The 27,087-nt window shown below is 39.0% G+C and overlaps 1 protein-coding gene across 1 annotated transcript in view; it reads left to right on the forward strand.

Moving 5' to 3' along the window:
* The window catches only part of SH3YL1 (SH3 and SYLF domain containing 1), a 30,465-nt gene extending 15,204 nt beyond the window's left edge, over positions 1-15,261 (forward strand). Inside the window, exons 6-10 of the mRNA XM_032215914.1 lie at positions 1,066-1,194; positions 1,983-2,148; positions 3,749-3,800; positions 7,613-7,669; positions 14,809-15,261. Coding sequence (XP_032071805.1) covers positions 1,066-1,194; positions 1,983-2,148; positions 3,749-3,800; positions 7,613-7,669; positions 14,809-15,002 — 598 coding nt within the window. The 3' untranslated portion in view covers positions 15,003-15,261. The remainder of the gene's footprint in view (positions 1-1,065; positions 1,195-1,982; positions 2,149-3,748; positions 3,801-7,612; positions 7,670-14,808) is intronic.
* Positions 15,262-27,087: the final 11,826 nt, after the last annotated feature.

The following is a 27,087-nucleotide window of genomic DNA, read 5'->3' on the forward strand; positions in this document are numbered from 1 at the left end:
ATTAAAAGTTCAGTACGGTTTAATGAATATGTTCACATTAGTGAGGAGAATGTTTATTTTATTTATTAATCATACATCTGCTCTGTTGCAGTTTCTCAGTGACCCATTGAGATTTTAAAATAGCCACCATTAGCTTCAGTCCAATCTGAATAATGATAGCAACAATAAATAATCATGTCAAAACCCATAGAAAAACACAGAAAACGGCAAGAAAGCAGATGTAAATTTAAGTCAAGCTTCTCTGAAACAGTTCAGCTTTTAACATTTGCTGGAGGAGCAGAGGATTATTGACTCAGCAGTTTAGTGCCATGATAGCTTTTAATTAGGGATTTTCCAATTAACTACTTCCATTATATCTAATTATAAGATTCAGTTAACAGTTTACTAGAAAAACAAGCCTTCCTTGAGTTGAGTTCAGTTCCAGATAAATGCATTGCCATCATCCTGCAGATTTCACAATGGCAGTAGGAGAGTGGTTTTGCCTCGCCTTCTTTTAGAAGTTTTTTTTAAACTTTCTCATCTAGCCTTTTGGTGTCCCAGCCACTTGCTGATCAGAGAGTCAACTTTGACGAGATGCTGTCATCTCCCAAGGGAGTAATTTATTGCTATTGGTGTCATTTTCCAGCAATCTAGTTCAGGTGGGGAAACGTGAAAGGAAGTTTAAGCTCTGGTCCCCAAGTATAGAAAATATATATGAATTTGACTAGGAATATGAAGAATTTCTAGCAGGATTAGCAGATTCTGTAACAGCTTTCTTCCCTATGCAGTCCGTCTGGTAAACTTCCAGGATTCATTTTGCTCACCATGTACAAGTACACCATCTGAACTAAACTGTATTGTTTCTCTGTGTCTTTAATATGTGAGGCTATATTCATTTAATTTAGTATTTATTTTGTCATGTTTGTATAGTGTATATATAGTGGTGGAGGTGGTGACCCTTTGGGAGCTGTATGCAACAAAATTTCATTTTAATGTATGCCGATTAGTCTACATTCAAAGTGACAATAAAATCTATTTTATTTTATTCTGTTCTGTTCTATTCAAAATGTTTTCCACCTTTCTTAGAAATCTAGAAGGGGATGTGGCACTGCGGAGCTCTGCTGCTGTGTATACCTATTGCAAATCTCGAGGACTATTTGCCGGAGTCTCTTTGGAAGGAACTTGCTTAATTGAAAGAAAAGAAACCAACAGCAAGTAGGTTTAAATGAACAGCCCAATGTGCTTAGTTCAACGTTTGCATCCTCTGGTGTAATATATATATATATATAGATACACAAAAGTGTTTGTTTTTAAAAATTATCTCTTGAAAATGCTGCATGTGGTTTATATGAAATAACAGGAAGAAATGTTAAATTCAGCCATCAGCATCTTTAAATTGGATTAGAACTGGAATAGATTCAAAGTAGCTTTGCATTTATGACAAGATAAAATGACAATGATGATCAGTTTTGAGATATTTATTACATATAAAACCATTTTGTAATCAAAATGCAGCATCAAATGCTTTAGCTGGGAGAAATCACTAAAGGATTATAGTTTGTAGAAAGCCTGGTTACTTAATCGTGAAAATCTTGTTTTATGTACGCTTCTGGCACACATATAAATGTTTGAAGATTTTATTTATGTACATTCTTCCAAGACTTTGTATATTTATGTGAGGAACTCCAACTAATGTAGATCATGAATGCACAGATATTGGAACATCCTGAAAGCTGCCATGGCGCAAACCTGAACACTCAGTGCCACAGCCCAGATCCCACATATTGCAACATGCAGGTTTCATATTTAGTTAGCATGCAATGAAAGTTTACTAGGAACATGAAGTGTTTACTTCAGTTTATTAGGAACATGTAGTGCCCCGTCCTGTTCCCCCCCCCCCCCGCCCATAACTTTGTAACCTGCCTGGAGTCCCGGAGAGTGAGTTGGGCAGCCGTATAAATTTTCTTTGTGGACTAACATAAAGGATTTTTGTTTGTTTTTAGGTTCTATGGCCGAGATATTCGTGCCAGCGCCATTTTGTTTGGTGATATTTCTCCTCCTCTGCAGGCACAAGATCTTTATGATATCCTTGAATCTTTTTCTCTTCAATATGAAGTTGAGGAAGGGAGAAGCTGCAGTGGTCCACCCGTGGCCAAAGAATCAAGAAAGGTCTGTGTTAACCTGCTTCACGCCTGCTTAGTTCCTTCCTATGGTGCATGTTTTTCTCTCACCATTTATTGTTTCAGTTGAATGAGGGCAAGGAAATCTGCCTCCTGCCAGTAGCATCCTGACAAAAGCCCTGAAAAGAGATTTACATATTTATACCTGCAAGTATAAAAGAAGGAAAGGGCTTTCTTAAATTAACTGCCATTCTCCCCCCCCCCCCCCCCCATTCTTAACTAGCAGAGATTTTAAATTGTCCGACATGCAATCTGAAGCGGATCCTTCTCTGTTGTCTATGGAGATTCTCAACCATCCAGGTCACGGTGGTCCCAAAGGGGCTTTTTTTCTTGCTTTTTCATCGAAGGTGTTCAGTTCTTGGGTGAGAAGCAAAAAGTCTTCAAGGAAAAACAAAGAAAGTCCAGTTGCCCCCTGAAAAAGGCAGAAGAATTCCTAAAGTGAATATAAAGATGAAACCAGAAACTTTTCTTTTGGGCTTAATGGAAAAAGATTTGGAAAAACAATTTGGAACTTTGATGTTATATATGTTGACGGCAGCAAGACTATTTTAGGTGCAAAAATGGCAGGACATTTTGGCTGCCACAACGGACGAATGTCTGCAAACGTTGCTGGAGCTGGCAGAGATGGCTGAATTGGCTGCTTTGATGAAAGAAAAGAACATCTTTGGTTTCTACTTGGAAACTGCTTCTGGACTTTGTGTTTGAAGTGTTAAAAAAATCAAAGTTTGATTTTGGGTTTTACTGATTATATAGATTCGTTGTTATAGAAATGGCTAGTTTATGCTATTATGGAAAAGTTTAAAAAGTTGAGGTTTGATGTTGCTGTCTTATTCTACTGCCTCAAGGGAAGCCAACACCTTTCACTCCCCCCCCCCCCAAGCACATGCCTTCTTTCTCCTCCCTTTTTCTCTGTCCCCTTTGTTCCCTACTATTTGCTTTTGTATTTTCCTACTTTATGTTATAAGCCAGCTTTTAAAAAAAGAAAAGAAAAAGCACCTTTGGGACATCCTGGTCTGTTCTATTTAATCTCCCAAAGAAGATAAACATGTGAAAATAGGAGGCAGGGACTCTTAGTACATGAAAACCATAAAGATACTCCAAGGCTCACTTGAATTCCGGCTGGTAGCTACGATTGCTCTGTTTTTCAATAACAAGGCAGCCCATCGCTATGATGTGTTGCAGTGGACTCAAAGACTTGTTACTGGTGCATGGATAATGAAGTGTAAGCTATCTCAGTTGAGGAATTGTAGGTGACATGTGAGGATTAAGTGATGGAGAGCTGCTCTTGATATCCAGGCCCGCAGAGAAAGAGCCAAATTTAACAATATAATATCCATAAACTCTTGACAGTATACTTTTTCAGGCCGGAGTCAGGCTTGTGCAGAATTAGCTAATCACAAACTAAAATAATTACTCATAGAAAGTGTGTGCATATTCTAAGAATTATTCCGTATCTTCCTTTTCCCACATACTTAGCCAACAACCATATTGGCTAGGAAATTGTGACACTTGTAACCCAGTATGTTTATAAGGTATCAGGAAACTGTTTATAATGTATATTGATGAAGCTTTTGGCTGTTTCCTGACAGAATCATGTAAAGCAACAGCCAAGTAGGACACCACAGAACATTCCAAGAGAAGGTAATGTGCAATTTGAAATATTGCTTGAAAAATGCTTTTTCTGCCCCCAATAGTGCTACTTTGTGTAAGGTCCAGCCCTTTCTTGCCTTTTGGGTAGAGGATTAATTACCTCAGAGATGAACAAAATCGAACTCTTTTTTTTCCCAAAGAAAAATATAAAACATTAAAATTAACTTTTAACTCTAGAAATTAAAATGTGGACATTCATTTATGGAGAGGTTCTGCTACAGAGCCATCCAAATCACATAACTGTCAATTTAATTAAGAAATCTAGTCCTCTAGATCAGTGGTCCCCAACCTTTTTATCGCCGCGGACCAGTCAGCCTTTGATAATTTTACCGTGGCCCGCTGAGCGCGCGCAGGGGTGGGGGGCGTTGTTCGCGACGACACATTGATTGTTTATATATCAGATTGTTTTGATTAAACTTCCCTGGAGCCAATATGCTATATGTTATGTTACTTAAGAATATATATACCTCAGAATCAGATACAACATCCACATCATTTCCAACTGAGTCAGTAAAATCATATGCCATGCCAAAACTATTTTAAATAAAGATATGAAATTAATCAAGTATTGCATTTATTTTTCAAAATGAATGTACAATTTTTTTATTATTTAAGTTTTGTACCCTATCTTTTCTAACTAACGTTAACTTTAAAAAGATGTTACATCAGACTACAATACAAGTAATTAAATGAAGACTAAAATAAGTGTTTTGGCATATTGAGCTTTTTATATTTCTTTCTTATATTGCTTCCTTAGTTGAGAACTTGCTCCTCAGCTTACTTATGCATTAACTGTTTGTTGCTTTTATGGTTTATTCATTCACTGCTCCATCTTCAGTTTTTTTCACAGGGGGCAGGGCTTCCTTCCTCCCTCCCTCCCTTCCTTCCTTCCTTCCCTCCCTCCATTCCTTTGGCCACCGATTTTGATCCAATTCTCTCTCTCTCTCTCTCTCTCTCACACACACACACACACACACACACACGTTCTTTGGGGGGGTTGAATTACTCCGCCTCACTGCGCAAAGTCGGCTCAGCATGCGTTCGGCCCCCACTTATGCCGAATCAAATCCGCGGCCGGCGGGACCAGGGGGTTGCATTTCAAAGCCGCCAGTCCTCTTGCTTCTTCTCCTTCACCGGCAAAGCTCCCGCTGGCGGCTCCGCCCATGGCAGCAGCGGTGGTGCCTCCCCCTCCGCTCGGAGCACCTCAGCTGGGCTCTGGGTTATCCCTGCCTCCACCTCCGCCGCTTTCCTACTAGCTCCCGCGGCCTCAAAAGCATGGCAGAGGAGGAAGGGGGAGGGATAACGCGGGAGCCAGCTCAGGTGCTCCGCTTGGAGGGAGAGGCACTGCCACTGCCATGGGCAGGGCGCCAGCGGGAGCTTTGCCGGTGAAGGAGAAGAAGCAAGAGGACTGGCGGCTCATCAAAACAAGTCTGGGGAGGTCCTTTGCAGGCGGCCAGTTCTAGCCACCTGCAAAGGACTTCCCCACGTTTGCTTTACAGAAAACTCTGCGCGGCAGATAGAATCTGCTGCGCGGGCTTTTTTTGCGATGTGCGCGGCCGCGCAGGCGCGCACCTTAGAGGGAACAGTGATCATGGCCCCCGGTCGCTGCGCGGCCCGGTGCCAGGTACTCCACGGCCCGGCACCGGTCCGCGGACCGGGGGTTGGGGACCACTGCTCTAGATAGTACTGGTCTGTCTGTTCTCATATTATTACAAATCACAAATAGATTGTAAGAAAAGCATGCTATGTTTGAAGCCACCCTGAATGATAGATAGCGGCTGAAGATATTTGTGGTTCCCAGCTTTCGCAGAGGGGGCCACATAGAAAACAGAAATCAAATCTTACAGTGCAACATCCTTCCTAAACATCTTAACAATTCCTTCAAAAACAGAAGAGTCAGGAGAAATATATATATTTTTTTCCTGCTCCAGTTACCTGTTCTTCCATTTTCCTGAGGAAACTTTAATCAGAAGCTGAGGGGAAATAATTATAGTGCTCTTCCTTTCTCAGTCTTCTTTCTGACCCTTGGCTGTTCTTTTTTAAATGATCAATCCTTTTGGACATTGAGGGGGGGGGGGGTTGGAGTAATCTGACTCCGTATTAGAGGTGGGTTGCTGCCGTATCGGCCCAGATTGGCCGAACCGGTAGTAGCAGTGGTGGGAGGCTCTGCCCACCTCTGGACACTTCTGTGCATGCACAGAAGCTTCTGCGCAAGTGCGCATGGGAGTGCGCCCAAACCAATGGTAAGAAAATTGGTAACCCTCCTCTGCTCCATATGCGGTGAAAAGCCCTGCTCTCACATGCATGGATGCAGAGTGAATGTCTGAAACAGTGATATGTGTATTGTGACTAGGGCTACTTTTAGACAAAATGGCAAAGATAAAAGTTGGCCAAGGAGGTTCAGGAGATAAAAGAGACAGTAAATGGAATCTAGAGCCAGTTTGGTGCACAAGTCGTCCTCAGGCTATGATGGCAATTGGGACCGGGATTCCTTTTGCCAAGCGATAGGGGTGTAAACTGCAGCTTTATGGGAACACATCATATGTTGCCACAAAAAGGATGCTTCATGACAGCATTTCATGGTTGATCTGCCATTCTTTAAGAACATAGTCATGTTTTCACTTCTTTTTCCTTGGTTCAAAGTGACATTGTGTTGTATTATATTCTGTTGTTGAGTCAACTTCCAGTAGACCTTTTGAAAGAAAAATGCAAATACACATAGCACCGTTAAAAAAAAATAAAAAAATTCCTGATAAAGAACAGCCATTTAAAAAAAAAAACAGGGCAGTGAGCCTGGAAATGATGTTATAAAGGAAGCAACTCCAAAATTTGACAGTGTTCTTCCTTGTCCTGTGGTCAGACAAAGACAAATTAAATTCACCTCTTTAACACAAGGGTTGTTTAAAACAGTTTAAAACAATCTTTAAGTACTGACTGATTTTCCTCATTCGTACAATAGAATAACAGAGGACTTTTGAATCAGTCAGTAGAACATTCATTGCATTTTTTTTCATTTTAATCTAAGCTTATTTTAGTAATGTCTTTGCATCAGGAGTTAAGCGTGTTAAAGCATGTTTTAACAAACGCTCTAATTCTTCTTCTTCATTATTATCTTTGTTTTCTACTTTGTGATTAAAGACTTTAGAGGAAGAGTATAAACAGAGAAAACGTGTAAAAAGAATAAAATATAAATAGTAACATACAAATGAATAAAGGAGCTGTACTGTTATGAGGATTATAGTGTTCTACATATATCATTAATTACTTATGAATTATAAACTACATGATTTACAAAACTAGGAATAAATATTAAGAGTATGTAATTAAGTTCATTGTAAATACAGTATAACTCACAAGTTGAAATTATAATACTATAATACACTGAATTAAATTTGAAAATCTTTATTTTTCTTACACTGATTTGGTTGAGAATAGTGGAGATTATTTTCTTCTTGGTACATTAAATGTTCCAACTTCACCCTCATCAATTTTCCATTATTTATATTACATATTTTCAAAGAAAAATTCAATTTTCCCCATAATCTTCTTAAATTTCTGCTTTGTGAAGACACAATGTGCTGCATCAAATAATCACCAACACCTATTAAGACTGGGCTTTCTCTTCTGTTGCTTTATGAATTCCTTCTTGTGGTAAGTTAGTATTTAGTCTCCTCTCTTTATTTTCTTAATACTGTGGTTCCTGACTGGCTTGGGCCAGTAGTTTTAGCTTTATAATAGGGCAGGAAGTTACCATCATATAGAATGTGTTAACTAACATAGTAATGTTCTGAATTCTTCTATAGCTCCAAGAACATCAAACAGACTTTATCCTGAGATTCCCAAGAACTGCACTGCAGTAGGTGAGTATTTATAGTGTTGTAAGTCTTCATGGTCAACACAGAGAGTTCTAGAACTCAGGAAGTTGTTTGAATAGAAGTAAATGGAGGTTTCTGAGATATTGGTCCACTTCTCCACATAGAACTCAGAAAGGGCCACAGAATCTTACAACACTGATACATAAGAGATGCCGTTCCCGTTGCAATGTTGCGATGCCTGTTTTGTCATTTGTTCTTGCTTGTTCCACCTACAGATGCCCATTTAGAAATTTATTCTAGCCTACAATTTAAATATGATTTATATGATTGGAGAAGATTAAGCTGTTAAAAACATACGGCTTTTGGTAAGGGGCAACACATAGACACATAGATTGGTTACAGTTATTTAGAATTTCAGCAGTTTTGGTCTACCAGAACAGAACAAGTAGAACAAATAATTACTGTCTATAGCAGTATTTTCTTGGCCACTTTTAAGATGTGTGGACTTCCAACTCCCAGAATTCACCAGTCAACATCGCTGTCTGGGGAATTCCGGAAGGTGAAGTTCACACATCTTAAAAGTCACCAAGGTTGAGAAACACTGGTTTATAGAATGTTACTTTTTGGTGTTACTTTGAAAGAAAATGAGATACCAATAATCCAGAGTTCTTCAAACTTTCGGTTTTCTTATGCTCATATGACCCAAACAGCCAAAACCTTTGGCCCGAACTGGCAAGTCAGCCTAGTATTCTTGAAAAAGAAAGCTGTGTAAACTGATAAAATATTAGTACCGCTTTATAAAGCCTTTGTAAAGCCACACCTGGAATCCTGCATCCAGTTCTGGTCACCACATTACAAAAAAGATGTGGAGACTTTGGAAAAATTGCAAAGAAGAGCAGCTAAGACGACTAAAACATATGAAGAACGGTTGAAGGATTTGGGTTTGGCTAGTCTAGAGAAAAGAAGGACGATATGATAGCAGCATTCCAGTGTTTGATGGACGGCCACAAAGAAGAAGGAGTCAATTTATTTTCCAAAGCACCAAAGAAGGCAGGACAAGAAGAAGCAACGGATCTCCTAACCAAGGAGAGGAGCAGCCTGGAACCAAGGAGGAACTTCCTAAGAGTGAGGACAATTCACCAGTGGAACAGAAGTTGCCTTCAGAAGTCGTGGGTGCTCCATCCCTGGAGGTTTTTAAGAGGAGACAGTCTGAAATGGTAGAGGGTCTCCTGCTTGAGCAGGGGGGGGCGGGGGGACTAGAAGACTGCCAAGGTTCCTTCCAGCTCTACTCTGATTGGTTGATGTTTGATGCAAGCATATTCCTCTTTCGGGAGCCTTTGAATACGGACTATGGCTCACAACATTCTGCACAGGCATGACCTATAAATGTGGAGGTGGGGGGTGGGGGGGGGTTCTTATTGGATCAGTGGAAAATACGTTGGAAAAATCAGAAAGTGAATGTTTCAGTGTAAGTAAAACATGATGGTATGTTTTCTACTATGCTCAGGGCTGTTTTCAGAATGCAGAGACCAAATCCAATCTATATTGTGGTCATGGACCAGCATAAATAAATAGAGCAAAATCTACAGTTTATATTCCCTTTCCACTTTTTGCCTATCAGTCCTCCATTCTCCTTCTCAAAAGTAAATAGGAAGGAACACATTCTTATTTTACATATTCTTATTCATCCTGATTCTAGAAAACTTGCTTGGTAAACTTTTTTGGCCAAAGTTCTCCAATCCTGGAACATACGTACAAACAAAAAACCTCTTTTTCTCATTACTGCTATTATTTTCTTTCTCTGATCCAGAAGAATTTGATTCTTGGAATGTGGTGCCTGGCTAAAAGAAGCTTAAAGTAACAGTTAGGTGTCTGTGTGTGTGTGTGAGAGAGAGAGAGGGAGGGAGAGAGAGAGAGACTGAAGCCTTCTAAGCAGCTTATAAATGTAACATTAAAGAGCGCCTGTCACTTCAGATCCATCATGGCAGCCCCTGTCAGCAGGCATCCACTCACCTGCTGCCTGCCGCGTCCCTCACCTTGTTGTGTCACTGCCGCATCACCAGCCGTCCCACTAAAGCAAACGAGACGGTCAGTGAGTCAGTAGCGGGTCAGAGGAGGAGCCGTTCTAGGACAGAGATGACAGCGGCTCTTTAAAAATTATGATTTCAATTGAGTTGATTTAAATCAAGCCTTTTTAGTAGTGATTTAAATCATGATTTAAATCAACTTGTTTTAAATGATACAGTAATATACTCACAGACTGTTGTGCATAATATCCTTATATTACTTCATAGAAATAGTAATATTTTGCCCTTTTCAGACCAAATAACAAATAGCTAAGCGTAGTTGTAGTTTCTAAGTGTAGACACAGTTTGTACAGAATAGGCTTATAGGAAGGTGACTCCCACACTACAGTTGTAATATAGAAACAGAAAGAGTTGGGTTGCAGACTTAGTCAGGATGAACACATCTGGCTCATCTAGCAGGCTTTGCCTTAATAGCTGCATTTAACTGCACCCTTGAGTAACAGCTTTCATAATATCATTGAAAAAGTACCTAAATAATAATGTTTGCCTCTCATAAGAACAGACTGCATATGGCTCTTTGAGGCAAGGTAAAATATTTCTGTTAAACTGGGGGACCCCAACCCCCGGTCCATGGACCGACACCGGGCCATGCAAACAAGTGAAGCCCCATCCGTTGGGCGAAGGCAGGATGCAAAACCTCCTCCAGTCCACAGAGAAACCTCTCTCCACGGAACTGTTCCCTGGGGGCCAAAAGGTTGGGGGCCACTGTGTTGAACTGCTTTGGGATAATCAGAACTGAGGCTCATAATCTGGGTTCCAATATATTTGTAATAATGTTAAGGGAATAGCCTATAGTTAGTTATAAACTATAAGGGTAGCAAGCCAGATCAAGGTGACTGATAGATATGTATATCTGAAGATCCATAAGCAAAAGTATCATCTATATAGGTTTATAAAACATGACATGCAACGCTGAATCCTCTCCCCTTTTAAGGAGATTTATGAGAGCATAGTCTATTTTTGTGATTCTCTGGTGGAACTTAACCGCTGATTTTAAAGAAAAATAAGCATGCATTTAATAGTATCTCTCTTGCTGTTATAACTAAGCTGAATTTCCTTAATGCTGTTCCTGAAGCAGGAAATCACAGCAGTGGTGGGTTCAGGATCCCGTCGCAACCGGTTCGCTGCGACGGGGCCGGGCGTCCACCACATGCACGTGTGCTGCACACACATGCGCACCCACCGCCCGTGATGCTCCAGCTGCTCGTGGGAGCATTGCGCAGTGCTGTATGCTCCGTGCGTGTGCGCAAATGGCCCGGTTGGGTCAAATACAGGTAAGGAGGGCGGGCGGGCGGGCGATCCCTCCAGAGCACTGTACCAGAACGGTAGCTGGTGCTCCCAGGAGGCACCGCTATGCCCGTACCAGGGCGTACCGTCCGTAACCCACCACTGAATCACAGGAATCTTGCTAAGATTATTTTATAACAACTCAGCTACAATAAACATCGCTGTGATCAATTCTACAATCGTTTTGAAGGAAGCCTCTTTTTTGACGTGTACTTTCTTGAAGTGACACAAAAAAGGTTGCAGTGTAACAAGGATTAAAAAGAAACCCTGAAAAATCCATTCTCCTGCCGAGCCAGCTGATTGCAAAGGCAGATAGCAACTGAGGTCAGCGCATGCTAGGACTAGAAAACCGAGGTCTTTGTTTTATGTGTGTTTTGGGCCAATGCCATTATGTTAAACTTACTGAATAATAGGCAGGCACTAGAAGCATGTATTTTTCTAGCATTCTTAACTTGGTACTTCTGCTGTTTTTGCCAAAGAAATAGATTCTTACGGCGTGCAATGGTCTTTTCAGCCATTCAGATCGTTGAAATTATCACTAAAACTTTAAAACGCTTCTCCATCTAGCAGTGCTAGAGTTTTGAGGCAAGTAGTAAAGGTTACAATACTTAAAACAGTGCAGAGATATAGAAAAAATTATATTTGTGTAAATACCAGTTCCAGGGGCAATATGGATCCATTGAATTTTTTGTACCCAAAGGCTGATATGCAAGTCTTTAAGATCACCTTCTCTCTACCTGGTTGAAGGTGGTGGCCATAGTAATGTAACACAACTGAAGCCATTAGTTTGGAAAACTAGCTTAAATGTTACTAAAGTTCACACAGTCCGTAGTTGTTGGAGGAGCCTCATCTGTTGTTTATGTATCTGCCTTATTTATTTCTATTTCGGCTCTAATATTGGAAGTAAGTTGCTGTATTATACCTGGTTAAAACTGGTTGGTTCAACCTTGTCTCTATTGACCAACAATGTTTTTCCAGAATTCCAGGTGGGAATCTTTCCCAGCCTTACACAAAGTCACCAAGGGAACCACTTGGGACCCTAGAGTGGAAATACTTGAAATAAAGGATTTTTAAAGATAATTTGGATGGGAATTAAACATATGACTTGTGTATCTCCTCTTAAAATTTCACTCTTTGAGTATGAATATGTCTCATTCATTTATAAACAAGTGCAATTACTATATAAACAAATTTATTACTATTGCTTCTATTTTGCCTTATGTCATTTCAGGAATCTTGTCCGAATACAACAGGGGTGTCAAACTCGATTTCATTGACAGCCGCATGAGGGTTGTGCTTGACCTGAGGGAGCTGGAGTGGGTGTGGCCAGGGTGGGCGTGGCCAGCTCACCATCCCTCTTGTTGGGGCGCCTGTGGTGGCCTAAGCACTGTGCCAGAGAAAACAGGCTCCCAAGCTGCATTTTCAGCTGCGACGGCCTCCTGCAACCCTCTGCCAGCAAAAACGCGGCCCTCCCGTGCTCTGTTTTTGCTGGCAGAGGCACCCCGGGCCAGCCCTTTGCTGTTTCCAGGGCGGCCGCGCGGGCCAAACCCAAGCCCGAGCCTTGAGTTTGACACCCCTAGAATACAAGCATCTTGCATATTTTACAAAACGTAGCATGGAGTCTCTTGTTCATTGTATTTAATGATGTCCAGCTTAGACACTGTGAAAACAATGCACTGCAGCAATTATTATTAATATATGTTTTAATAATAAAAACTAGATAAGTGGGTATTGCTTGCTCTACATGGGTCTCTCCAGGACAGAGCAGTATAAAGGATCAAAGTAATATCTGCAAATTGCTGTAGAAATATATATATGCATATGTGCTCATTGAGAATATTAGATGATAGTTTGGCTTTTAAAAACATTACTACTAAGTGTTTTTTGTCTTCATTGTTAAAGTTTATTTCATAATCAATTACTCTTTCATTGCCACAAAATGACTTTTATGCCAATTTTAGCAGGTAGATATTAACTTTTCAGAAATGAATTTGGAAATCTGGGAAACATTCAATCTACAGTTTCCTTTTGCAATGTAATTATCCGTTGAGAGATGATCCAAGAATTCTACTAAGATTAAACTCCGACAAAAGTATGATTGAAGATTATGGTAGATATATTATTGCAAAAGCTGCAAGTATTTTCCAGTACCGACAGCAAAAAAACCAGCTTTTTTATTTAAATCAAATTAATAGTCATAGATATGTCAGGTCATTCTGGATAGCCATTTAAATAGCTTAAATATTTAAACTTTCCCAACATCTGCTTCATGAGAACGTCGAGAAGAGAAGAGAGGCCTTAGACTTTGTCAATATACTTGGTTTATTATAGGTCACCTCTTAGTAGAAGAGGGCTTAAAAACCATATGAGAGAATCTGCCAGATGACACGCCAGGCTCAAGGTTCTGTGGCGGTTGCACAGGAGATATTGGACCTGGCCTGGATGATGTAATATAATGTTTCTCAACGTCAGTATCTTTAAAATGTATGGACTACAACTAGCTGGCTGGGGGGGATTCTGGGAACTGATGTCCATGTATCTTAAAGTCACGGAGGTTGAGAAACACTGCCTAACACATAAAAAGGAGAGCAAATATTGCTGCCAAAATCTGACAACACACCAACATTGGCTATCATGATCAATGATAAATAACAAGTGTTTTCTGATTATTTTGCAAAATATGTAGATAGTAAATTAGTCGGTGGAACAACTTGCCTCCAGAAGTGGTGACTGCTCCAAAATTGGAACTTTCTGACAAGATGTTGGATAGCAATTTGTCTGGAATGGTGTAGGGTTTCCTGCCTAGGCAGGGGGTTGGACTAGGAGACCTCCAAGGTCCCTTCCAACTCTGTTATTCTATTTCTTTTTCTAAAATATAGGCATGTCTCATTTACGAATCTGAGCCAGTAAAGGGTGCTATATGGAATTCAAAAACTTTAATAAGGTGGAAGTTCTGTCTAGATTAATGAGGTCTCTCTGGGATAGGTTGATTTTGATCTTCTTTCCTCTGAAATCACTGAGACGAGAGCAACAACACATCTGAATCAGGTTCAGTAATCAAAGCTGTACACATAAAATGATCTTTAACAAATTTCAAGTTTGCATTGAGGAATTGACCAGAGGTGCCTTCTTTCAGCTGACGTGTATACCTGTTTCTGTACTATTGTTTCCTATTCTAATGTAGAAATACTAACAGCATAACTCATAAAGTCAACCTATTTGATTCAGAAGTTACAGATTAATGGATCAGCATGACTCGGTCACTTAGATCTATTTTTTTAAGGTAGCACTGTAGCACCATCTTGTGAATGCTTTATACGTAAAAGTTACAATTGAAAGAACTTAATGCACATAATGATTAAGCAAGCTTGTACTGCATGATCTTGCCTACTTATGCAGAAGCAAGTAACCAGTATATTTTCAAAATGTGTTTTTAGTTGAGTTGAGAACATCTTTTTCTCAAGATTTAGGCCTTTTCCAATCCAGTCAATCACTTTCTTAAAGTTAATCCAGCTGAAATAAGTAACAATTCTGTGTTAGAATGAAAAACAACAACAACAAAAAGGTTAACTTGGCCAATTTAGCTGTTTTGCACCGTTTCAAAAGCATTTGGGCTTTTAAGAAAGTAAAGTTAAGGAAGACTAATGTGATACATTGACTAAGAATTTCTGTATTTCTTGCTGTTCTAGGCAGTTCCTTAGATGTTTACATAGGCGTCTTAGGTTTCTGGATTGTGAAATTAGCTGTTCCTGGTAAAATTTGACACAGCTAAATTTGTACAAAGCTAACTTTCTTTCTTTTCCCCCCCAGAAAACTCCAAGTTCAATCCTACAATTGTGACGGCCATATATCCCTTTCAAGGACAGCAGCCAGGAGATTTGACTTTTAACCCTGGAGACAAAATCAAGGTCACAACAAAAACTGATTCCCAATTTGATTGGTGGGAAGGAAGTTTACACGGCAGGACTGGCATTTTTCCTGCTAATTATGTAACACTGAACTAAAGTATTTACTTTAAAATGGCCTTATACTTTTGATTGGTATCCTTTTCTTAAGTAAACATAAGACTGGTCATTTTATACTTTTCTGAATCAGTTGAATGTGGGCTCCTGAAGGAAAAATCCATTAGAAGACTCTTTTCATCGTCTTCCACTGCAGCCCTGTATTTTACAGAAAGGAGATTGAAGAGAAAAGTCAGAAAAGGCACATATACTGTATGTCTCCTATATTCAGCCTTCCATTTGAAAGCTAGATATTATAGCAATAGCAATAGCAATAGTTAGACTTATATACCGCTTCATGGGGCTTTCGGCTCCCTCTAAGCAGTTTACAGACTCAGCATATTTCCCCCAACAACAATCCGGGTCCTCATTTCACCCACCTCGGAAGGATGGAAGGCTGAGTCAACCTTGAGCCGGTGAGATTTGAACAGCCGAACTGCAGAACTGCAGTCAGCTGAAGTAGCCTGCAGTGCTGCATTTAACCACTGTGCCACCTCGGCTCTTTTTAAGTTGAAGAGGGATATGGAGAAAATGTTGATGGAATTCCCCTATTCTGTTTCATGCTGCTGTTGGCAGAGGAAATGAGGCCCCTACTGGGATCCATAAGGGCTATTTATACGGATCATGTTTGTTTAACGGGATCACTCTACCATATTTTTCAAGCTTTTTTAGAAAATAAATTCAAAAATAATATTTTTCATAAATTTTAATGTCTTTCTATAATGAGTAAAGCATAGATCTAATTGGAATGAACTGCATGACCGGTGCTGCATTTAATATATTGTATGTTTAATATGGTCTCATTACTAATTCAAAATACAACCTTAAATTATTTTTCCCAAGGGTCTCCTGTATTCCTTCTGAACAAAAGAACGTTTCCATCTTATGTACTGTGTTTAAGCATGTAAATGTTATTCCTTTGGATTTGGTTTGAATTGGTTTAAATTGCTGTTTGTATTTCTTATATTTAAGCTAATAAATCACGGTGAGTAAAAGAAGAATCAAACTATGTTATATTGTTCTATGTAGTGACAAACATTTGAATCCGATCTTGATTCCCGAGCCTTTCTCTGAGCATTTCCCGTAAGAAATTACAGTTTCTCTGCTAAGCTCCAAGACGCATCTTTTAGTTGTTCCTCATGATGTTTAGGCCAAGCTTCATTATTTGGTTTATGTAAAATGTGTTGTCTGTTTTTAATTAACATACAAAGCAAGAATGCAAAACTGACTAAGAGCATGGAAAATTATGTATTCTAATTCAAAGCCATAAAGACAAGATAGCAGCAAATCCATAGCAGGCAAGAGGAACACAACAATAGATTCAGCTGAAGCCACGCGTGAATAAGAAGTCTTCTGTACAACTTGTAAGATCTGGGAAGGGAAATGGAGGAAGGCATTTCAGCAGTCATGACCAAAGCACTGAGAAAGCTTTCGATCCACTCCCTACTTGCCTGACTCCCTCAAGATGGCATTTTCTCTAGAGATGTAGGAATCCATGGCCCATTATACAAGAGAGAAGGTGATCCATCAGCATCCAGGTCCTAAGACATGGAAAATTTCTTAGTTCAAGCACTAATATTCTGGCACCCAGTGCAGCTTTTTGACTGCATGCGGTCAGGATTGTATCTCCTTTAATGCATGAACTGCAACTAACATATAAACCTTGTTGCAAGAGTCCAAGCCTACCAGGGTCACTGTGGGCTGCCTCTACAAGGATGGCTAGAGATTGGAGAAAAGCATTTCCTTTGAAAAAGCATTCCTTGTACCTTCGCTAGCAATAGCAATAGCACTTAGACTTATATACAGCTTTACAGCTCTCTCTAAGCGGTTTACAGAGTCAGCCTATTGCTCCCAACAATTGGGGTCTTCATTTTACCCACCTTGGAAGGATGGAAGGCTGAGTCAACCCTGAGCCTGGTGAAATTCGAACTGCCAAATTGAAGTCAGCCAGCAGTCAGCAGAAGTAGCCTACAATACTCCACTAGTAGCATTAACTCTGTAAACATAGGGAAAAAAACCACAGTTCCACTCAATGGAGCCAATCTTCTTGATTTCAGGAGTAGCTCTAATTTGTCAGGCTTCAGCTTCAATTTTTACTGGGCCATGTTTTACCAGAATCACTAGCTTCCTCTCTCTCTTTGTGTCATTAGGGTACTAAACAAAAATTCGTACCAATGCCTCTTAACCGTCGTTCTATAGCTATATAAGCCACATTGGAGATAAGACGGAGCCCTGAGAAGCCCAACTCATTTAACCTTTGCAGTTCTGGGTACTGGGGCATGGAAGCAGAGAATGCAAGTCTCATGGCTTGTCATGTCCTTCCAGCAGAGAAGTTCAAAATTGCAAACAATGAGTGAATTTAAGCAATGTGCAGGGGGAAATGTAGTATATGAGTGTAAAGGTTCAGCTTGTGTGTATGTAATTGTGTACCTGTGTGCGTGCTCATTTGTACATAATATTCCTTCAGGCTCAAAACAGGAGGGAGGAATAGGTATAATTTTTCTATTGCCTGTTAACCTTGCAACATTCTTGTAATGGCTAAAGACTGGAGTTAACAATTTCTGATTGGGATCAAGAAGTGCTTCGTCCCAAATACTGAAAACCGATGCTGCTTAATTGACTGATTTCCATGTCAATCCCCTGTGCACATTCTTCACTACCAGTTTATTTAGAGAACTAAATGCAGTTCATTTTGAAAATGGTGTCTTGTTTCACATCGCTTCTTACTCTCTTTGGCAGATTCTTTGTGCATTAAAGCACCTAATCTGTTTCCTTCCTTCAAGATTTTTAAAACTACCCCCCTACCCTGAGTTATAAACCAAACCATCATCCTGGTTTTAATTGGTTGCTTGACATCTATCATATTCTGACAAATACGTATGAAAAAAAAGAATTCAACAAATGCGTTGTGGGTCGCTGAAGTGTTCTGGGTCACTCACTTTGTATATGGGCTTTCAATTAACGTCAACTCTTGGGCCAGCATATGTCCATATAGCATCACTAGACACGTTGTGTGGAGTTGTAAACAGAATGTAGTGAATCTACTGATGTTTCTCTTGGCTTTGGATTAGTTAACAACAACAAAAAAATACCCACATATCTCAAAAGTAATGAATGGCATTTCCATTCATTTTGGCAGTAAACAGCTTGTGTCAGGTATGTTGTGCAACTGACCCTTCATTAATTATGTTTCTAAGTTCCTCCTGCTCTGAATATTTCATCTTTGCCAGCGTGCTGTACTTTGGTTCATCAATCTAGCTTTTTAATTCCCAGCACATTGTTTTTATGAAATAATGCTTGTTTTGTATTTAGCTGATATCTTTTTCACTTTCAAGCTCGGTCACCATTTTAACAACATTGTTTTTAGCTCAGTCTGGATTTCATATCATCTTTCAGCCCTTTCTAATAAGGCTGAGAACCAAATTGTTGATTAAAAAAGAGATGTCAGACAAATTATAATACCTTTTTATTTGTATGTATTAAATAATTAACTTAATACACTGTTTATCTTTAAAAATTGCATTTTTATTGCTTTAATATGCAGAAAAGAGAGACAAAAGTATGTGCGTATCACACATATAGAGAAAATCATTCAGCACAAGACTTCATTCAACCTTAACCACACAGAACAGTATTGATCAGGTTTTCCATTGAAGTTCAGAACAGAAAGCAAAGACATATTGATGATCCAGGACTGCAAACTGGGTGCCAGTATTTCCAATATTGAAGAGCAAATATGAATATTAAAGCAAAGCATGGAAAGAATAGGGTGATCCTTTATCATAACAAAGTATCACCTAACCTATTTTATGCATCTAACATAAGAGCTAATCTTTTTTAAACATTATCCAGGTTGCCAATAAACATAAAATGTTTATTATAATGTAAATAATTAACATTAATTAATGTTATTTATTTAGTTAGATCTTAAAGTCACAAAAACCTAATAATAGTCTTTAAAAACCATAGCTATTGGTTGATTTGTCAATATTTTATTTATTAGATTTATATGTCACTTTCTGTTCAGAGGCTAAAACAAAAGTATACTGCTATATTCAAAAGTGTACTGTACATGTGCCGCATGAAATCAGTGAGCAGACACAGTTTTCAACATTTTTTTCTGTTGAGAAGATCTCTCTTCAAAATCACATTAAACACAGTTTAGGGTTTATCTTCCAAACTAATTACATTTTTCATCGAAATTGGTAAAAAGAAAAACCTTTGTTGATTATTGGTCTGAAAGAAGTAAACCCTGCAAACTGCGCCAGCTGTAAAATTTGGACTTTACCTTAAACAATTTGGAAACTTTAATCTTTTCAAACTTTGGTAGCTAAAATTTTGGGTCATCTTCTTTATTATTAACTTTTATTTATTTATTTGGTTGGTTGGCTTTTTTGTCAAATGTATTTGTTGCTCATCTCGTCAGGGATCCACTCTGGACAATTTGCAATAATAAAATGGCTTGAATGCAATTAAACGTATTTTAAGTTCTTGTTCCTGTTAATAGATACATTTCATTCCAATGCTTAAGTAATTATATTAAGTAATGTTTTCCTCTTGTCAAGCACAAGAAAACAGAAATAGAGCTGAAAGCACTAGAAGTTTATTTCATGCTACCTATACACAAGAATCGGATCTACTAACAGTCAAGCCAAGTTGGCACAAGATAAGAGTCGGTGGGATTCACGGGAAGCTCGACTTAGGTCTCCTGTGGAAACGTAATGATTCCGAATTGATGATACATTTGGCCGCTTCCTTTGGGATCCACCTGATCATCTCCTACACCTATTTGCTACTAACCCAATTCAGGATGTAGGTTAGAATTTTAAAGACTTGACTGGCTAAAGCAATGTTTCTCAGCCTTAACAGCTTTAAGATGTGTGGGACTTCAACTCCCAGAATTCCCCAGAGTTCCCCATCCTTATTTTAATTGTCATCTTTTCTATTTTACTGTATTGTAAAATTCTTTTTTTGTTTTGTTTTAATGTATGCATTTTTATATATATAAAGGGCCTTTTCAGTGGTGGCACCCCAAATGGCTATCCTTTACAATTTTACTGATTGTGTTCTCTTTGTAGCATCAAATCTGAATGTTTCCTTTTTCTCGGGGCATTTTAAATATTTGTAAAGAAATGTTTTGTTTGTTTTTCATTTAAAACATTTTCTTTGCAACCACGTCATTATCTTATATTTGTTTCTTAATAAACCATTCCACAAGTGTGGTTCCCCCACCCCCTTTAGTGTGCAAAAGAAGAACTCTCCAACAAGCTGCCTTGGGCTCTAGGGGAACAAAATATTTAATACAAGTCTCAAGAGTGTGATATTAACAGTGCTTGCTTTGACAACCTGACATGCACTTGTTATTGATTAGACTCCTGGTGGATTGTGGTAACTGAAATGCTGCATTTAAGTAGCATCTGTGGGCTGGCCAGATGCAAAAGCTGAAACACTATCTAAACACGGTTTGACTTTGAAAGTAAATAACCGGGTGGGTGGTCCTCACGACTGTCAGCACTCATTACTCCTTGCAACATAAACAGAGCTGTCAAACACAATTTGTCACAATGTTCAACACTAGGCTTTTCTTTGCAGGTAGGAAGACTTCCGTAGATATGTAGGTTGTGCGTCTTCCCCCTCTAATGCAATATTCCTTCAGTGAAAATGTAGTTAAGAATGGCCACTTGGTTGAAAAAGCCCTGCTTACGTTACCACCCGTTTTATCATTTGCTTTAACTGCTGTTTGTTACATGGGCAGCAACAGATACATCATCGATCACATTTTGCAATATCTCAGTTAATACCACATGATAATCCAAAGTCAAACAAGCCTTTTGTATGAATTCAGCTTTTTGACTCGGTGGCAATAAATAAGTTTACTATTTAATTAGTATCCCCTGCTCTGTGCAATCGTTTTTATTTAAGCAAATAATTTATCCCACAAATTATAGGAGCATATGCTGAACCTGTAAAGCCACACATAACATTCCACCTAAATAAGAAGATATGAGTTTCATTGCAGAATGACTATGAGAACGAGTGTGAGACGTCTGCGTGCCTTTCATCCTCAGAATCTGCTGTACTCTTAGCTTTCTGCACTTGCCATAGATACAAGATGCTCAGCTTAGAACAACATGCTCCTAAAACCAGTTAAACATGCGACAAATCAGATACTAACATGCACCTAGCCCAGGGGTGTCAAACTGGTGACCCATAGGCCGGATGCGTCACATGACAGGCCACGCCACCCCAGCTCCATGAAGGGGGAAGCATGATAGATCACGTGATGTCAAGGTGACACTGCAAGTTTGACCCCCATCCCCTCGCCCAATGTTCTCAATCTCAGCAACTTTAAGAGAACTTTAAGCATTGTTGGCTAGGGAATTGTGGGAATTGAAGTCCACCCATCCTGAAGTGGCTGCGGTTGAGGCACACTGGCCCAGCCCAGGACAGATTCAGTGGCACATTCCTTTTGCAAAGCCGAGTATCCAAATCTTCATTGTTTCCTGTCCCTCAAGAGCATAAAGGGGGAGGCAAGCGGTATAGAGGCCACCTTAGCACAGAAACCGAGAGAAATAGGAGGAGGGGGAGACAAGAAGAGGACGACCAATGCAGAAAACCCAAAAACCACCGTAGAAGCTGTCAAAACGTCCTACGTGAAAACATCATCTGCCATTATAAGTCTTGCTTCATCATATGGCTGTGCCTCTTCGAAGGTCCAAGGAAATATTATGCCTGTCCTACGTGAAGCCTAACAAAAATAAGGAATACGGTGAAAAAACAGGAAATGTTGGTGGCTTTGCTTTACACTATAATTAAAGTGTAATTTTGTCCATAGCAGTAGTGGGAAAGGTACAGTTAAGGCTTTTTCTCAGATGAGCCATCACTTTTCTGGCTGGGTCAGGAATTCTGGGAGTTGAAGTCCACAAGTCATGAAAGTTCCCCACCTCTCCTCTCGTCTAGAGAGTCTATGAGAGTGACGGAATGACACACTGTAGTTGCTCCTCCAATACCTGACAAAAGCCCCAGATTCACTGCCCTGCACTAAAACCTGATCTCTTCCTCCATTACTGCTTTGCTTGCTTTTTCATATATATATTTTTTTTGGATAAAAACAAGTGACTTTTTTCAATTGGCTCAAGAGGCCCTAATGAGGATATAAAGCCTGGAATTGGGGATTTCAAATGCATTTGCTATGCTTCCTCTCATATTCACTGCAGAGATGTTCTGATGAGTAATTGTCCCTTCATCCCACTGATGGATATCTTTCACTTGGCAAGGGAATATTAACTGGAAACTGATTGCGGATCCCAGGGAAAATGATGACTCGTCTTACAAAAAGCCCCAGCTATACTTTTCCTCTTATATCATACTGTATTAGTTGCATCTGACTGTTTTGAGATCACTGTCTCTGGAGATTCTCTATCATCTAGATTATGGTTGTCCCAAAGATGCTTTTCCAAAGGCAACTGAACTTTCTTGGCTTTTTTGCCTTGAAAAAGTTTTGCTATTCATCCAAGAAGCTTCTTCTTTAGTTCAGAAGTTCTTCAAAGCTTCTTGGATGAGAAGTGAGATGTTTTCAAGGAAAAACCCAGTTGCCTTTTAGAAAAGCGTCTTTGGAACAGTTCTGGATTAAGTACTTTTTATTCACTGTGGTGACCGCTGCTTTAGGTAGTGCAGTCATTATAGTGCCCAGAGTTCACCATAGGCTCAGCATATCCATTTTATAAAGTGTATCAGCATATATCAGGTTTCATTAAGTTCTCATCTCTGGTTCTCAGTGAAATTAAAGAAAGTAGAAGATGTTTCATTTCTCAAAGTATGTATTCTCCATCTGCATTTTGCAATTTTGTTCCTACTCACCACACCTCATTTAGGAGATGCAAATGGAGAAACCCACTAGAAAAATCTGGAGTCCCTCATGTGCCTTATCAAGCATCAGTTTCACCAGATATCTCAGTGTTATTACATTCCCACAAAAAATAGGAGAATTGGCAGTTCTTACAAACCCCAGCTGTCCAAAACACCCATAATTCTCAAAGCAACCTCATGGCCTTGTTTTATTTTCATAATTAAATATATTTTATTAAAAAGAAACAACGTGGGAATGGAAAAAATATTCTTTTTTTCAAATAATAACTGTGGGAAAATAAGAAGGGAAATAAATAGCAGAGAACTTTGGTGCAATAATACTAAATTCTATGAAGGCACAATAATTTATATATTCCTTTTTATTTATAGGGACATCCTTTGCCTGGGCGTTTAGGTGCCCTGTGCTAAAAAAAGAGAAAATAAATAAATAAACAGCTTCCCAAAACAGAGTCTTTAAAGTCCACCTCAGGTCACTCGGTAAAGCTGGAAATTGCCCTTGGTTTTCAAGCTTATTTAAACTGATGATTACTTGTTAACAGATACAGATGGATTTGATCTGTCAATCTGGATTGAATTAGCCTATATAATTACCTTCTATTCAATCTGCATTGCAGATGATGTGATAAAGCTTTAGGGCTACAAGTCCCACACTCTCTAAGCAAAATGGCCACTGATTCCCAGTAGTGGCATTCTGCCAGGTAGCAAAACGAGACTATGTACAATTTTTCTGCATTAACTTAGCAGTTTTTAGATGCCATTTAGTTCCCTTCCTGTAAAAGATAAGTTGTTCCAAAATGAATGTTCAATATTGGCATTATTAGAAACATGCCAAGGATCCATTTAAGCCAAACGTCTCAAGCCTGGTCTTCTCCAAATGCATTAGGCTTCATCTTAGAGAATTCTGGTCCCCATAACTTTATTTATCTAAAATATACTAGGTTAGAAAAGGTTGATTTAATCAGTTACACGTTGAAACATTGGACATTTCGGAAGAAGCTGCTGGATATTGCAAACCCAGAACCAGAATAATTGCAGTGGAAGATTCCCATTCTCGTCACATCATTAGTTGCTTCTCTTGAGATTCTGTGTATTTCGCATCTAAGCTGCTGATTCAATGGAAGAAAACACATTTTACAGCGTGTGGTGACAAAATCCAATACCAACAATGTTTTGGATACCATCCAGATTCCTATAAAGTGATTACTGTATTTATTCCAGCATAACCCCCAGTGAGCACAAGAGGAGATCCTTGCTTGTTGTCAAGGTTATCTGGCATCACTCTGCTTTGGATAATATTACACATGAAAGTTCTGCAGATTTAGGAGAGGGAGGCCCTAAGGTAGCATTTATCTAGTTTTAAAAAATGACAGAGGTATATTCAGATATTGTGAATAAATGTCAACTATTTAGCTGGATTAACATTACAAGAAGAATGATACAAATGATAAAACTTTCTCCCTAAACTCTGCTACTGATGCTGGCCTGAGAATGAAGGTAGATTTACTGCTCTATAAAAGTAAGCTTCCAATTCCACAGTGCCATGTAAAAGAGTTAGCAATAGATGTGCTAATCCTGAATTAAAAGAATCATTTTTTAAAAAAATTATCACTTTGGTGCTTATGTTTCTAAACATTTGCAGAAAGAAGAACGAGAACCATTTGTCTTTGAGTAAACTATTTTGCACATTCACCCAACAGTTTTCTTTCACAAAAAGGATGTTTTCTTGTTTGGAGGTGAATGGTGTAAATCAGTTTTCCTGACTCTCAATGGCACATCTTCAGTTTGTGTTGTTTCCATTCCATTCTAAATTCATGGTGTGTTGAACGATGCCCTGCCATTTCTCAGTTCTTTCCTGCAAAGGGGTTCCTGATTTTCTGGATGCTTGAAAACCTGTCTCAAATGTCAAAATTGTGGATACCTTATTGGTGGAAGCTGCTATTGCCGATAGTGCTATTTTGTGTTACACACTTTTCGATGGCTCTTCAACTGCTTACAGTTTTACTATTATGATATAATAATTGTCAGGATCAGAATCATCTGTTACGTTGCAGTTCAGAAGGTTTATTCCTCAAGTCTATACAAAAGAATCTGGTCAACTAAAGTTCAATACTAAATTGGCACCAAATAAGAGTCAATAAAATTCAAGAAGGTTGGAATGTTTGTGGCAATATAAGGAGTCGAAGCTGATGATGTGCTTAACTCCATTCCAGATCTTCCTTCTCTTCTCCTACAACAATACAACATGGACATCCCTTTCCTTTTATCCTGACAGCTACGCGAAGTAAGCTGAGAGAGACTGACCGACCTAAAATCCTTTGAACTTTATAATTAATTGGGGATCTTCAGCCTGTTTCTTCAGTCAGATCTTCAGACACTAAAATACATTTTGGTGTGCCATGCTACAGATGCTAGCTTTCCAATCAAGCCCAGTGGGAGAAATTCCCTCATAATTACACTGCCATTACATATGTCTTTGATTATAAAGGACAGGCCTTTACTTCAGAAAGCTCTCCTTCAGATTTATGGATTTTTCAAACATTCACTTTTGTCCTTTCTTTTGGTCATTTAACTTTTACCAAACAAATGGTACCGCTTAATGCAGTTTGATTGCAGAAATCATTTTTAACAGCTGTTTTCTATAACTTCATGTGCCTTTAGATATTTTTATTAAAATATGCAGTTTTGTAAAAGTTTTCCTGTTTTCTTCTTGAATTGTCCTTTGTAAAGCAAAGTTATTAACCTCAACTATTTATGTAATTTGTTTCTCCTTGAGTACCTCTCTCAGATGTGCCCCTTTTCACATTTGTCCTTTATTTTGTTTTCCAAGGAAATATGGTCACCTTGCTCATAACTCTTCGTCTGATTTTTAGCTGAAGTCAAGGATTCTGGGAAGTATAAAGACTATTAAAGCGATTCCACAGAGAAAGACAGGACATTCACAACCACCTTTCGACTCCCACATGACTAACTAAAGTTTAATAAGACTTCATACCACCCAATTTTTAAAGAAACATTTCCAAGTAAACTTTGGATATCAAACTGGATGAGATGCACAACTTTATATAGTATAGGATAATAAGCAACCATGTTCTAATGAAACCAAATAGGGGGCCCGAACCAAGTAGGCATGCTCTATGTTGGCATTTCACATTGCGTGTTGGATGAAAATGGGTTGTGTTTCAAATTAGCACTGAGGCCAGAGATTTTTGGACTAATCACTTGACTTCTGGTCAAGTGACAGGAGTCCATGGGGGTGGGGGGTGGGAGGTGCTCGGAGGAGCAGATTAGATACAGCAGCAACAGTCTGCATTGTTAAGATAATTCAATTTCATGTCCTTCAAAAAAAACCACAACGTTTTACAAAATCTAAATTTAGGAAGAAAGTACAAGTGATTTCTACACTCACCCCTAAAGTAAACTCAGGTACCCAACTGTTTTTCAACAGGAACGCTAATTTCTGCACTGGATTTCCCCCCACCTAATTTCCATAGAATTACTTACTTTCTGCAGTCAAAGCACATGGTCTCATTAAATATACTCGATTTATAGAATAAAATGTGAATTATAGTGCTCTTGCTGGGCCTATATAAATCCAATAAACTTTATGAGCACTTATACAGCCTACATTACCATGACACATGATGTCAAATAACATGGCTATTTGTTTCTCTAGTATTCTTTATATCTCTCCCCCCACCCTCTTACTGAAGTTTTCAGGAAACCTGAACCCCTGTAAATAGTCTGAACCTATTCCATATTCTTTGAACTGATTGTATAACTTACTGTCCTTTTAAATATAAATCTACTTGTCTTTGGTGTGATCATAGAGGAAATTCTACTCAAGCAAGGGGCAAGACCTTTAGAATTAAGTGAATTCCAGTTCTTACTTGGCTGGCAGTCGGCCATGTGAAATGTTGCTGGTTCCGTGTGATGCGACCTCTACATTGATATGTCAATAAGTGATAGTTTATGATGGGAACATTTTCCCATTGTGAGACATTCTGTGAAGGGCAGAAGACGACAATTCAGTCTTTTTTTGCTGGGATCCTGTTTAGCCTTTTTGATATTAGCCACAGTCAATGAGGTGCTGCCATCTAGCTGAGTGCGTGAACACATTGGAACAATTCTCATTAGAGTCCTTGGCTTCTTTTATATATAAAGTGAATACCTTAAACTCTTAATTAACTGGACTTTAGATGCAATGGATGGAAGTTGTTTA

This window comes from Thamnophis elegans, chromosome 4 (genome assembly GCF_009769535.1).
Source record: "Thamnophis elegans isolate rThaEle1 chromosome 4, rThaEle1.pri, whole genome shotgun sequence".
Taxonomy (NCBI): Eukaryota; Metazoa; Chordata; class Lepidosauria; order Squamata; family Colubridae; genus Thamnophis; species Thamnophis elegans.